This window comes from Pocillopora damicornis, chromosome 1, assembly GCF_964200805.1.
Source record: "Pocillopora damicornis chromosome 1, jaPocDami1.2, whole genome shotgun sequence".
Taxonomy (NCBI): domain Eukaryota; kingdom Metazoa; phylum Cnidaria; class Anthozoa; order Scleractinia; family Pocilloporidae; genus Pocillopora; species Pocillopora damicornis.
In genome coordinates, this window is record NC_142670.1 from 20,573,213 (window position 1) to 20,588,154 (window position 14,942).

The 14,942-nt window shown below is 37.9% G+C and overlaps 1 protein-coding gene across 1 annotated transcript; it reads left to right on the forward strand.

Moving 5' to 3' along the window:
- Positions 1-21: 21 nt before the first annotated feature.
- Positions 22-14,729, forward strand: LOC149052686 (uncharacterized). Its single transcript, XM_089181467.1, has 20 exons — positions 22-270; positions 377-578; positions 919-1,044; positions 1,335-1,460; positions 1,941-2,066; positions 2,559-2,684; positions 3,415-3,771; positions 3,885-4,238; positions 4,726-5,082; positions 6,226-6,525; positions 6,903-7,002; positions 8,864-9,252; positions 9,789-9,938; positions 10,137-10,256; positions 10,784-10,906; positions 11,034-11,156; positions 11,599-11,721; positions 12,036-12,158; positions 12,241-12,384; positions 12,843-14,729. The coding sequence occupies exons 1-20, from the start codon at positions 22-24 to the stop codon at positions 13,196-13,198; spliced, it is 4,074 nt and encodes a 1,357-aa protein (XP_089037593.1). The 3' UTR covers positions 13,199-14,729.
- Positions 14,730-14,942: the final 213 nt, after the last annotated feature.

The following is a 14,942-nucleotide window of genomic DNA, read 5'->3' on the forward strand; positions in this document are numbered from 1 at the left end:
CAGGTTTCTGGTGAATTATTAATGTACGTATATATATATGGAATTGTACTTGTTTTAATGAAATTTTTAATTTTTTTTTGTTTCTATTTTTTTGTTATTGTAGACATAAATGAGTGCAGTGCTCTTGGTCCAGTCTGTGACGCCAATGCCAAATGTGAGAACATCATTGGATCATATCTGTGCTCATGCAAATCTGGGTTCTTTGGAAATGGAAAAACTTGCACCGGTGAGAAAGAAGAAAGCATTCGGAAACTGGCACTCTTTAACCTTATGGATTGAAAGAGTTTTATTTTCACCCCCTTTTGAATGTAAAACACTCCTAAGGAGTGATAAAAAAACATAGTAGAGCACATCTCTATCATCAGCCGTTTAAAAGAATTTCCTCATGAACGGATATAAAATTACCGCCTTGCATTCTCCTGTTAATGGCTGTTTCGCTATTTTCCTTCCTTTAGATTACGACGAATGCAGTGCTTCAGTTGTAGCCTGTGATCCCTTGGCATCTTGTCAAAATACCGCTGGGTCTTTTCTCTGTCTCTGTCAAAGCGGATACACCGGGGATGGTAGAACCTGCATTGGTAGGAGACAGTTTGATTAGGAAGGGACATTAGACACTGATAAAACCCAAGATTCTGGGATATTACCTCGTGCATTCTTAGGTCGATTATTCACGATGCCCTGAAGAAAGATCAAATAAAAGCATTTTGATGATGAGAGAATATACTCTGTTTCCAGCCGGGCTAGCGATTTATTGTAAGAAGTACGTTTTTTTTTAGATCTGCACGCGAAGCACATGCTGCAATTAAAGTCAGGATTCTACAGCAGAGATATGACTTAAAACGCACTATACACATGCAATTCTGTTTTTGTACAAAGTATGTTATGTTTCGCCATGGAAAACAATTGCTTTTTCAACAGATGTCGACGAATGTCATTCCGGTTCTTTTTCTTGTCATGCACAAGGCCAGTGTATCAATGTAATGGGCTCGTATGATTGCAGATGTCTTCCAGGCTATACAGGAGACGGTCAACATGTTTGCTCGGGTAATTTATAGCTTTTCCTACCTAAGAGAAAGCGGTGATGAAAGCAGACCTGTTTACTCATCTATCATCTCAACGTGACTGCTATACTACAAAAGTTTTAGACCCCTTTCGATTTATGGCAAGTTCGTGGAAGATAATTCTTTAAATTTTCAAGTCCTAGAAATTTCGTCCAAGATGTTAGGAACGTATTTAAAATAACGAAAACAACTATCGAAGCACCTATTGCAAAAGTTATGTCTAAAAGCAATCTCTTCCTTTATATAAGTGAAGTATAACATGTTCATTAACAGATGTGGACGAGTGTCAGGCGGGTTCACATTCATGTCACGCACAAGCACAGTGCGTCAATGTGAATGGCTCTTATAACTGTACGTGTTTATCTGGATATGGGGGAGATGGTCAGCAGGTTTGCTCAGGTACCAACATGATGATGACTTTGGAAAATGATAATGACGACATTTATTATTATGGAAATAGTAGATAACGATGCATAGCAAATGAAATAGCAATTCACCTCTTTTGAAAATGATAGTGATTAGAGGTCAACAAACATGTACATTTTTTTTTCGATATTAAGGAGTTTATATACATTAATGTTTATGGCAATCTTATGCATTAATGATGACCGTACAAATTTCCTTAGGGCTATTTTTGCCATAATGTCTCAATCTACATTGTAACATCTGTTGTCACTGACGAAGAAAAAAATGCTTGCAAGAATTGCATTTTATTAAATAGATACAATCACCTTACGCCAGTCTCTACATCCAAAATTGCTGTCGCCTTTAATTCTTATGAAGATATGTTTAGTCTTCATCATTAAGAGAGAAACTGTAGAATTGTGTACCTCTTTTTTTATTTAACCTTTTCCAAAGCGCTTTGTGTTTTTTTATCAGATGTGGACGAGTGTCAAGATGGTTCATTTTCCTGTCATGCTCAAGGCCATTGTGTGAATTCGCAAGGTTCCTATGATTGCACATGTCTACCCGGATACACCGGGGACGGCGACACAACGTGTTTAGGTTCGTGAAACATCTTAGTTGGTTTTTTATGTGCCTCGTTAATTTTTATTTAGAGATATCGCATGTAAGATTTCGTATTATCATTTAATACCTCTAAGTGACCATGGTTGAGAGAGGGGAACCATGAATGAACTTAAATATCCCACGTGAAATTAAAGTGATAACGAGTGAGATTACATTGCAGTATCTTAGCTTCGTTATTGTGTCGCTTCGTCAAGCAGTGAACTAATATCAATCCAAATCTAATGTCCTTGGTGATATCATTCGCCTGCATAGGGCTTTGATGCAAAATTTGATCAAATGTACGAAATCATCGGACACAATTTAAAACAAAATCCCCAGAGAAATCATTGACAACCTATCACGCAGAATATACGTGCAGAATGAGGTAACGAAATGATCTATTCATATTCTAATCTCTCGAGGAACAAATAATCATGATATTTTGTCTTTCTCTTTATAACTATCGGGATACATTTCATACGTCTATAGATGTTGATGAGTGTCAAAAGGGGTCCTATCACTGTCACGAGATTGCTAACTGTGTAAATGTGGTTGGCTCGTATGATTGTATGTGCAAACCAGGATATGAAGGAGATGGCAAAAACATGTGTTCAGGTAGGAGCACCTAATTCAAAGATAAGTAATATTCATTAAAAAAACATCAGCCGCATGCTCATTGGCTAAGGCCACGTCAATTTATCTGATACAGTCTTAAGTTCAGAGGGGTTCAATTCAAAGTTAATTGAATTGCAGAAAAGTCGCGAGAGCACAAAAAAGCAAAATGGCAGACAGGTTTGGGGAAACTAATAACTTTCAAATTTAGAAAATTTAAGAAGAGTACAGAGAACAAAAACACCCAAAAAGCAAAATTAACGGTAATTTTAAAAGGACGAACTTGGAGTTTACGTCACAGTTCGTTCGAAAGACGGAGAAGATTACAAGCGTTTTTGCTGCTAGTAGACTCTTGCATTAACCTATACCTATTTGAGAAAAAGTGCAGTTTCTCGATAGTTCCATCGGGCAGAATGCATTGACATCATTAATTGTTCATAACCGATAAAGCGAATTGAATTCTTGACAGAAAGTTTTAAAGCTCGAGACAAGTTTTTGCGGGAAAATCCCGACTACTCCCATATCATCACATGTTACCTTGGATTCAAACTATTTATTGCGGTCAAATTACAAAGCATTGATCGATGGAGTGACTGATTGTTTGCTGTATGGCTTGAGAGTATAATTGATCGACTGTTTGATTTATCGGTTATATGATCAGCCTTTTGTTCTACCGACCGATCGATTGATTGAGTGGTCCAATCATTTAATTATTTCATGGTGTTTTTCCTAGTATCTGGACAGTCGTCTGTGACAGTTACAAGTTCTTGCGCAAGCCTTTTGATCATAGAAACAAGCACAACGGGTCTAATATTCTCAAATTATAATGGAACTTACTTGAACAACATGAATTGCAACTGGACTATTTCTTCAAATGCAAAACTGGAACTTGCATTTATAAGATTCCAAATTGAGTCTGGTTATGACTTTGTCAAGGTGTACGATGGCCCAACATCTTCCTCCACACTGATCGGCGAGTATGATGGAGACTCTCTGCCTACACTCATTACAAGCTCCTCTCACGAGCTCTTTATGTCTTTCACAACTGACGGTTCAGTTACAAACCCTGGGTTCTTAGCAAACTACCATAGTGAGTATTAGTTGTTTTTTTTCTTCCTTTAGAAAGTGGGAATGCTTGGTTGTCAATCGTTTGTGTTTTGCCTATCTATCTTGTAACTTTAACATATTTTTGTTATTCATCAGTGCATGGCCAGTCCTTTGTGAGGGCCATAGGTTTATGTCCAAACCTTCTGACTGTGGAATCATATGCAAGTGGTATAATATTTTCTAACATGCAGCAGAAATACTCGAACGACATGAATTGCAACTGGACAATTTCTTCAAATGCAAAACTGGAACTTGCATTTATAAGATTCCAAACTGAGTCTGGTTGTGACTTTGTTAAGGTGTTCGATGGCCTAACATCTTCCACACTGATCGGCGAGTATGATGGAGACTCTCTGCCTGCAAGCATTACAAGCTCTTCTCACGAGCTCTCTGTTACTTTCACAACTGACGGCTCAGTTGTAAAATCAGGGTTCTTAGCGAACTATCATAGTAAGTATCAACACGTTTCCATAAAAGGTAGCTCATGGAGAATCAGCCTTTCAAAATTTGCTAAGGCTGCTCGGGACGTCCGAAATTCAGGACCATGGCTTATGTTTTCATCTTGAGCTTGGCCTTGCTGCACTCATCCGCACCAAACAAGTTCTTACACTGACTGAGATTATGCGGATGAGAAATCCATCATTAATTTTACCATAAGATTATTAATTATAATTTCCATCTCCTTGTACAGCCAAATTAGCTCGCATTTATAGTACGGGTATAATAAGAGCGGCTCAAGAGTCGTCCATTACTACAAATAAAATTCCGTATGTCATATGCAAAGTCGAGCGTACAACGTTTTCTTCAATAAAATGGTTGAAAAGGACTTCTAAAGAAACGTTTTTGTATTTTGTTCTTTTTTTTTTGAACATTTTTGGTAACGTGGTTTTTTTTTTATTGTTTTCATTATTTTACGTTGTTTTATCGCCTCTTTCAGTATCTGGCCAGCCATTTGCGACTGTTTCGAGTTCATGTGCAGACATGTTGACCGTTCGGTCAAGTTCAAGTGGAATGATATTTTCAAACAGAGATGGTGCCTACGCTAATGACGTGAATTGCAGTTGGAGTATATCGTCTAGTAATAATGTGGAACTAATATTTTTCAAATTCGATACTGAAGAAAATTACGACTATATCTACGTGTACGATGGCGCATCTATAATGTCCTCTTTAATTGGCAAATACCACGGAAAATCCTTACCAGCGGTCATCACAAGCTCATCCAAACAGCTTTACGTCACCTTTAGTAGTGACAAAACAGTTTCAAGTTCTGGGTTTGCGGCAAGTTACCACGGTAAGGTATCTTTGTATAATTGTCAGAATTCTTGTACTCTCGTTATTACTGTAAAAGTAAATGGAAAAAAAAAAGAATTCAGAGTAATTAGCATATACTAAAACAGTGGATAGCTATGAAGGCGGGCTCTGATTGGCTACCCAAACTCCGAATAGCCTTTGTTATTCACCCCCGAGCAACTCGCGCCGGATTTGCACTCGAAAAAATTGTAATCGTTGCAGGAGTAAATGAATTAAAATAATCTTCTAACGCTACATTATCTCACTGTTTTATTATATATATTAAACAACTATCCTCTCAATGTCGGTGGGTGGGTATTTAACTCGCAGCCACAAGGCTTGGTAATATCCACCACCAGCCACCTCAGATTTGATGAATAAGTGTAAACTGTCCTTCTATCCTAATTTTCCGCTCGACTTGGTTCGCTAGATAACTAGGTGGCTTTCAACCATAAGCAAATCACATTAGAGATATAAACATTTACAGGTTTGCAACATCAAAGGTTCTAATGCCGAATAACTGGAGCTGCATCTCTTTAATAAAACTCAGGGCAGATAAACAACCTAAGGAGTTACTTTAATAAAACGTCGATGTAAATGTTTGATTATAGTTCAAGAGAGAAAACTAAATTTAACCACAGAAAAATTGGTATAGGCATGCTCTCTAGAAGCAGTGAAAAGATAGAAAATAGGTAGAGAAATAATTTCTTACAAACGAAGAACACGGGTGAAATAACTGAGGTCTGAATGAAAAGGTGAACAGCAAACCATGACAATGATATATTCGTATATACTAAAACAGGGGATAAAGTTGAAGGTGAGTTCTTATAGCTACTTGAAGTCTGAATATCCTTTGTATTTCACTGACTAACGCGCGCGGGATTTGCGGCCGAAAACTTTGTAATCATTATGAGTTAAAATCATCCTTTTGTGCTATATCATCTAACTGTTTTAGTATTCACTAACACTGTTGTTCATCAAAGTGAAATATTTACCACAGGTCACCTCCACTTCAGTAAATAGTTGTTGATCATGGTGCACCTGTGAAATCATTGTTCTTTAAGATAATCTGAATTATGATAGTGGAAAAAATAACGGCAAAAGTCTATTGATAATTGTGGTTTCTTAATTTTATTCCATACAGCTTATAACACAATTCGCCTTGTTGGAGGAAACACGACACTAATTGGGAGGGTAGAAGTTTACCATAGCGGCCAGTGGGGAACAATCTGTGAAGACGGCTGGGACATCAACGACGCTCATGTGATTTGCAGACAGCTTGGCTTCCCTTCAGCCACTCAAGCCTTTTATAGCGCCACGCATGGTCAAGGGTCTGGTCAGATATGGATTGATAATTTGGACTGCTCAGGATATGAGTTACGCATCGACGAGTGCAATCATGATGGATGGGGAAATCATGATTGTGGACACAGCGAAGACGCCAGTGTAGAATGCTCCTCCACAATCCCTTGATCGGGTTAACGTTATCACAATTACCTACTTAAATTACTCACCCCCAAAAGTAACTGATCGAAGGACAGGGAAGCGGAGTTTTCCAAAATTCATGAATTTACAGTCTCAGCGCTTTCCATAAATAGTTATGTAAATACACTCTAAAGAGTTTCACTTACCTAAAAATATCCCTCGCACTTCTCCGTAAATTCAACTATTATTATAGAGGTGCACCAATTGACGGGGGTTATTATAATATTTTTTCTTGAAATGGGAAATGAAGATTGTGATCACTCCGAAGACGCAAGTCTACAAAGTTCCTCAATAATTTCTTGATCAATTGAACTTTTTTTAAATTTTTTTTTAAAGGGGGGAGGATGAATTACTCAATGGAATTTTGCACAGTTATGTCGAGCCCTGAGTTTCATTGCATTTACAATACCACTTGCAGAAAAGGCGCTCCATCCAGGTATCTCTTGTAATTAAATTCCATGCGGGATATTCAGTTATCTCTTGGACGTCTTGAAATTATAATTATTATTACTATTGTTGTTATCATTTCTATCGTTTTGTTCTGTCATGTATTATCGCTAGTTACGCTTTAAATCTCCTTTTGAGAACTTACTGAGAAATCCTGTCAAATACCTGGTCAATACAGTGGGGAAAAGCACTCAAATTATGTTAACTGTTTCGCTCTTCCATCAAATGTTAAAGTTTCAATTTCAGAGATATAATCACCGCTACGGGGTTTAACTCATTTGCTGGTGCTTTTTCAAGTTTAACACCTGCTAATCTGCACATCTCTAAATAATAAAAGCATTGATCTGTATATATGTATAAAAAAAGATCGTGAGGCTCTCAGAGAGTAGCAAAGCCGCTTTGAAAAAGTGGTAAAAAAATACTTACAGCTCAAACTGGGTGTAAAATTAATATTTCAGAGGCAACTATGTCTCTTCGAACATCAAAGTAAATGTTGAAGTGTATTTGAATTAAAAAAACCGACCTCATTCAAAACAGTAGCAACCTGTAGTAATATAGTGATCATTCTGGGACATAACAGATATATAAATTACGGTGAAAACAGAACCTCAGGAGGTACGTCCTTACGATAAGCTATTAAACGTCCATGGGTGGATGTAAACCTCATTTGACAAACATCATCTGTCGGTGCGTCTCCCTCTACGAATTTTCAACCTTATTAGCGCAGTCTGAGACTGCCGAGCAAGTTCAGAAAGAAAACTAAAGCAAAAAAATTCCCGTTCATTTTCGAGATCTAGGTATTTCAGGGAGGGAAAAACATTTCCAAAGGTAAGACAGCATTTGATCTCTCGCACAATGAAAGTAATGGTACACATTTAATTTCATGCGAGCTGCCTTACACTAGTAAAATAAGATGATGAAGGTCTTGGAAAAGATGAGCATTCCTCGCCGAGTGGAAGCTTTGTGATAATTTTTCTACCTCATTAAATCCTCTCTCCTTTAGAGAACTTTGGTTTGAACCTTCGCATTGACAGCTATTATTGCCGGTATTTGTTGTCATTCACAAAATAGTCCTGAAGACGCTCTTAAAGGGGTGGAAGGATGGTGAAAACAGGTTTACATGATGCACCCAATTAAAAAGCAAAACGGCTAAAATTGCGTCATGTAACCGAGACATACCTCAAAACCGAATTAGTTTGGAGTTTGGAGCTGAATGGCTATCCAAAATATGGGGCAAAATTGTCTTTCGAAATATGGAAATGACGAAACATGAAAAGACACTAATCGATTAATGGAAGTCCAAGCCGAGGTTATCCAAAATGGCTATGCGGTTTATACAAAAAATTACACTGACAGCTACATTAAAAGAGTGAAAATTAGGAAACTTCGCCTATCGACTAAAACTCGAACAACCTCTTATTTTAATATTGAATCATATCCACTTTCATAATACAACTACACCCCGAGAGGGATCATAAATAACTAAATTCTTTAAAACACCGGAAAAAGAATATACATTATTTACTGATAGGGAGCTCTATTATTCTTTGTATTCTGGTGTACAGTTAATTTTAAGGTTGTTATGCACACTAAATTCTAACGGGAAATCGAGTGAATGATGCAGAAACACTCATTAGGAAAACACGTCTTGACAAGTGCGTAGAAACACCCATAATTACAGGAGGATGAGATATTTTCACTTATAATGTTGTACCTTTCGAGCTCGTATGTTCTGCAGCCGGTAAGCCAGCTGCAGTTTCTGACAAATTATTAAGTCAACTTGGGTGGTTATTGGTACTAAATTCGCGACCACGAATTCGTTTGACGGACCTGCCATTCAGTTACTAAAGAATTAAACTCGTCTTGCCTTTCTGCATATGCGATGTATCAATCATTTTTGTTACAATTTCAGCGGGAAACATGGATCAGCAACACAACGTCAAAAGCGTTTTATCTGTCACCGTTGTGTGTTTGATTTTGTACAAGATAACCGCTCAGCAGTGTGGAAGCGACATCTCAATATTTAACATGATGCTAAGGAGACACACATACAAGAAATTGAAAACCTTAAGTGCTCTGCAGTGTATCCAGGCTTGCAACGATGACCTTAGCTGTCGAAGTTTTAATTACGTCATTCTGAAAGACATCTGCGAGTTGAACAACCGAACCAAAGAAGCCAGGCCTGAAGATTTTATTTCTGATCCTCACCGGTATTATTCTCGAAGAAATAAAAAATTAGGTAGGTAAACATGACCGACTGTGATCACAAATTTGAGGTAGCGACTCAATCTCATCCCGTGTAAATATTAAATAGATTGATTAACGTTATAGATCAGATTGTAATTAGAAATGTAAAGTGATGATAAATATTTGTTTATTATGAAATAAGAAAAGATCTAACTTTAAAAAAAATCATAAAAAGTGGTTAGGTCAGATCGCATGCTCTATTTTGTCGGATCAGGATTATGTCGTGTCGAGTGGAAATCACCAATCACCAATTGAAACAAAGACTGGACCCTGGAGCCTAAATTGGGCTTCTGATTTGACCATGGTTCAGTTTAGAGTCCTGTTCTTTTTTCGTTTTCGAGCTGCCACGCACTAAGTCATCAGCACTAGAGCGTTAAAAACATATGGCGGCGATGAAGTGATCTTTTTTTCTTGTGAACAAAAAAAGGGGATGTGAGGTAAAGGAACTTTCCTGATTATCACCTCACAACAGTTTCCCAAACTGTTAAAGAGGTTAAAGAGAACTTAAATGCCCTTAATTTTTCTTAGTTCCACTTGGTTCAGTCCCTGATGTTTCGGCTGAAACTTGTCGAGAAATCAAGGCGAGTGAGGGAGGACATGCGACCAGTGGCAAATACTGGTTTGATTCTTTAATACCTGGAGAAGTTGTCCAGGCTCATTGTAATATGGAGACGGAAGGTAAACAGACTAAATAAAATAAGTAAGTCACAAATACACAGTACCGTCCTTTCTCATCAGAACTACTCTATCTTCCATCTGTTAACTCTATCTACTGTCGCACATATTGATTGAAAATTTAGTATTTTGTTCGATTTTTTATTAGAATGGATTTATACGTTTGTTTATCAATATATCTATATTTTTTTTCCTCGGCAGACCTCGACGAGTGTAGCTCTACCAAGCCATTTTGCGCCACCAATGCAACTGGCTGTGAGAATACTGTTGGTTCAGTTATTTGTTCGTGTGAAGTTGGATTTTCCGGGAGATACTGCAATGGTTTGTATTTCAGCATGCTTGCGTGAAAATAGGGAGTTCCCCCAAACGCCAATTTATCGGCCAGGTTGGGAATCAGAATTACGAAGTTCGCATTTACTTAGAACGGTTTAACGTTCCCTCAGTCTTCAAGGGAATATTTTCCCCATGATCATATGCTATTAATTCACGTTTCCTTTCGCAGTTTTATGACCAGAAACCAGTCAGCTGGGTGCTGTTAACCTTTTGTCAGCGGTGGCTAATACTCTATTTCCATGTTCTCCATTCACCAGCCTGTCTCTATTTCTCAGAGAAGTAGCAGTCTCAGCGTTTTACTGCGCAACATTCATAAGCGATAACCATGGTTAGGACAGTTATAAATCACAGAAGCTAGGAAAGAAATTGTAATCCCTTGAATGAGAGGAGCTCTAAGAATACTTTTTTGTCTTATCTCTGATATTAACTGAAAAGCAATTAGTATGCCAACTTTGCAAGGAAAAAAAATTGAATAGATAAAAAAGTGTAATCTTGACATCTGTACTTTTTTTAAGATCTGGATGAATGTAAGAGCTCATTTAGACCCTGTGATATCAATGCAAACTGTCAGAATACCTGGGGTTCATATGTTTGCTCGTGCAAGCCTGGTTTTACTGGAAGTGGGAAAGCATGTTCCGGTGAGAGACTTCGCATTTATTTCCTTATCATACCTTTCCATCGTCCCCTTTGTAACTACCTAAGGGTGTATTAATTTGGATTGTCATAAGAAATTGCAGTTGGCCTCTCTATGGTGTTTTCTTCCAGATGTCAACGAGTGCAGTACTGGCAGTGCAGTTTGTGACCCTAACGCCGACTGTCAGAATACTTTTGGATGTTATCTTTGCTCGTGTAAATCGGGATTTTATGGAAACGGAAAAACCTGCAGTGGTAAGAAACTGGTAGACATCAGGAAAACTGCTTCTCCTGAAATCAATCATTTCTAACTAAATTCATATTCACCAGAAAGTTACGCAATTAATCTTCCTGGAAAGAGAGGATTTTCAGAGAAGTCTTAACTGTAGGCCTTTCCGGTTTAAACCTCCCGCATTTGGACAAGAAGCTAAAAAGAGACACGAGAACTGAAGTAAAAGCAAACTTATGGCTTCGTTTTCGTTCTTATTTATGAGAATTATCGGTTATCAAGTGTCTTTATTACAGAAAATAGGACCAGTGGTACTTTTTTTAGAAACGAAGCGCGAATACGAGTGATGCTACTTAGTATCTGAATTGAAAATCTTGCTAATTTTTCTACCACCACCCTCCCTTCCATCATCAAACAAAAATACTGCCACCTCTCTCAATCGTTGTCCTATTTTTCTCTCTATCCTAGATGTTGACGAATGCGATTCTTCACTGAATCCTTGCGATCCCTTAGCCTCCTGTCAAAATACTGTTGGATCATTTCAATGTTTGTGTCAAAGCGGATACACTGGAGACGGAAGAACCTGCACTGGTAAGAGATATTGATCTAAATTTCTAATTTTTCTAAATTTCTACTAATGATGAGGATTTTTAAGGCAATATCAGGTGTATGCAAAAACAACGACCATAGTAACAAACAGAACCTAGGAAATTTCGGAAAACATAAAAATATCTTTCTCTATCCAGACCTTGAGAAAGCTGAAGTCCACTCCTTATCTTTTTTGAAACATCTAGGGTTCGGTGTTGTACAAATAAAATAGCCGGCAATACCGAAACATTTAATGCCCCAAGCCCCTCAGTGACTCAATATTTTTTGACATTACATGCCTGTTTGATTCATTTCAGACGCAGATGAATGCAGTTTTTCTGTAAGTCCGTGTGATGCAAATGCAATATGTGGAAACACTGTGGGATCTTTTAATTGCTCCTGCAAAACAGGATACACTGGGGATGGACTGACTTGCACAGGTGATGAGATGATTGGCCATATCATACTCCTTTTTCTCCTTGTAAGTTCTTTATTTATCAAACTTTATTGAATCGTCATCAGATATTGATGAATGCACTCAAGGATCCCATGGATGTCTTCCCGACCTTGCATCTTGTATCAACACAGACGGATCATACAGCTGTATATGTAATGCTGGATATACAGGAGACGGGAAAATCAGTTGCGAGATAGCGCTACCGGAAGGTAAAAAAAGCGTGATACATTCTTTGATTTTATGATTTTTCACCGAAGTTTTGCTATTTTAGGGTTTTTATGTGGGAGAGGTTTGGCCAATTTATTGTGTTGTCATTCTGTCCGTAAGTTGGATTTTGCGGACACCACTGTAAACTTTACTAATGGTTAAGGTTACCAGCGGGTAAATAAAAACGATTTTACCTTCTCATTTCTATCGACGAGAAATAACGTTGTTATCACATTCCTGACCGTTTTCCGCGATGACGAAAAAGGAAAAAAAAAAGAAAAAAGAATTCTCGGTCCTTGAATGAGTTTTTGTGTTCCTCCTAATTTGCATGAGCAATAATAGGCCAAGTTCAATTGCTTTGATCTCACTTTTAGCCCATCACAGCGCGCCTTGTATTGACCACAAGCCATGTACTAATATAGTAATGCGTATCAATATACCCTTGCGATGAATTTTTCAGAATGTGACAATTACCAATCTCTTACCACAAGCGATAGAAAAACCTCAAACACAAGGGGCTGTTACACGTGTGATAGCTCCCTCAGTGGCTGGTATCGTTTCAAAGATGCCGCAGGTACACGGATGCCTACCACATGCCCACCTACGAACAGGTGCGACGCATGCTCTACTGGTTGGTTAAACGGAGTCCACCCTACTACAGCTGACGGAAAAGTTACACGACAGGTCTGCTTCAACTGGAGTTCAAACTGTTGTTTCTGGAACATCAACATTGAAGTGAGGAACTGTGGCTCCTATTTTGTTTATAATCTTCCACCAACACCAGCGTGCACTCTACGATATTGCAGCACTGATTAGCTAACTAGCATCTATTCAGTCACACGACAACGTTAAGAGTACGAACAACCGAAAACCGAACGAACAAAATACTACAACAATTGTAACAACTAAAAAACCAAAACAGCGATTATAAGATAATTATGTTTCTTCATGGTCGTATGCACTAGTTGATGTGCCAGTGGCAGCGGTTGCGACGGCAGATATAAGGCGGATTCTTGAGATAGTAAGGCCTTGTAACAAAACCTAATTTTCGAGAAGAGCTCTTATCTCAACATAAGTTTCACGTTTATGACAAACGAAAACGTCCGAAGTTTTGCCAAATTTTCAAATACCAGGTTTAGCGGAGGCGCTCCTTCTAGCTTTCACGGAAGACTGTATTAAAATACCCCTTGTTAACAAGGGATAAAATGCCATGCTGGTTACGGGACGTCGATCATATTGTGTAGTCAATATTATGAAACTCTCAGCTTCGATGATTTCATTTCACTCAATTCCAGTTTATAGGCCATACAACGAATCACCGCTAATTCTGGGAAACAATCTAGTCAAGTGTTATTATTAAAGATGAATTTCTTTTTGACTGAAAGTGAACGCCTTTCCTGTGTATACATAATGTAATCTCAAAACTTGGGAAGTTGGAAGAATATCGACTCTTGCTTGCTTTTAGATTCCAATCTCAAGGTTTCATTCATTTTGTAACGCTTCTTTCAATTACAGCATCTGTTCATCTGCACGTTTCTAAACAATAAAAGTATTTATCTGCTAAAAAAGAGATTTAAAAGTTCTTTGCGGGTCAGGGAAGGTTCGGAGAAGGTTCAATTTAAACTGCGCTAGGTATCGAGATTCCCAACTTAAAGACTACCGTGTAAATTTGAGGACGATGCGTTAGCTTGGAGCATCATGGTAAGTGTTGCAATGTATTTAAATGAAAGGAACGGCTTAAATCAAGACAATAGCAACCTTTGACTTCATGAAGATAAACTTAGCTCGTGGAAAACTTTTATATTAAAAACAGAACCCCAGTAATTGAAGTAATAAACGTCCTGGGGTGGATGCAACCATCATTTAACAAATTTCATCTTTTGACACGTCTCTTTCTACGAGTAAAGAGCGCCTTTTGGCGCAGTAAAAGTTTGCTAAACGCTTTTCTTTTATATTAAAAAAACTAAAGCCGTTTTCTTTTTCGAGATTGAAGGATTAGTGAAAAGTGAAACGTTCCCCTGCAGTCTCATTCAATTCCGTGAATACACCGAGTCACCTTATAGAGAAAGCATTAAACTCAAGTGGTACTAAGCTGAATTTCATTTTGGCTAGACGCAAATGCATTTCTGTAGTTATGAAAATGAAGTGGGACAACTGCCAGTCAATGCCATCTCGGATACGATAATAAAGTCACAAATTATGATATAAAAATATCCAATAGTCCCTCGAGTCGGACTCTGACTATTTTAAAAATTAAGAAAAAAAAATGCTTCTGACTTAAAAAAATAATTAAAAAAAACGGCCAGCTACCTTCAAAATTTCAGGATTACGTGCGAATCCTGCCTTGAACTTTTGTGGCTCCACGTGACCTTGCAAAGCATAAGCTCGTTTGTGGGATTCCTCCGAGCAGCAATTATATTGGTTTGCCACGTTGGTTATCACACAGAGGAAAAAATATTTGCAACATTTTTAACACTACTGGATAGGCCTGAAGGGTTGAAAAACATTAAAACCAGAGCTTGTCTCTGTAAGTTAATGACACGTAACTCTTGTGTTCGGT

What these genes read in the sequence shown, in the direction of transcription:
- LOC149052686 (XM_089181467.1), top strand. Translation starts at nt 22, where the DNA reads ATGTACGTATATATATATGGAATTGTACTTGTTTTAATGAAATTTTTA. An exon ending in CGGCGACACAACGTGTTTAG is followed by an intron (nt 2,067 to 2,558) that starts GTTCGTGAAACA and finishes ATACGTCTATAG; the next exon opens with ATGTTGATGAGTGTCAAAAG. An exon ending in AAGTGGGAAAGCATGTTCCG is followed by an intron (nt 10,907 to 11,033) that starts GTGAGAGACTTC and finishes GTTTTCTTCCAG; the next exon opens with ATGTCAACGAGTGCAGTACT.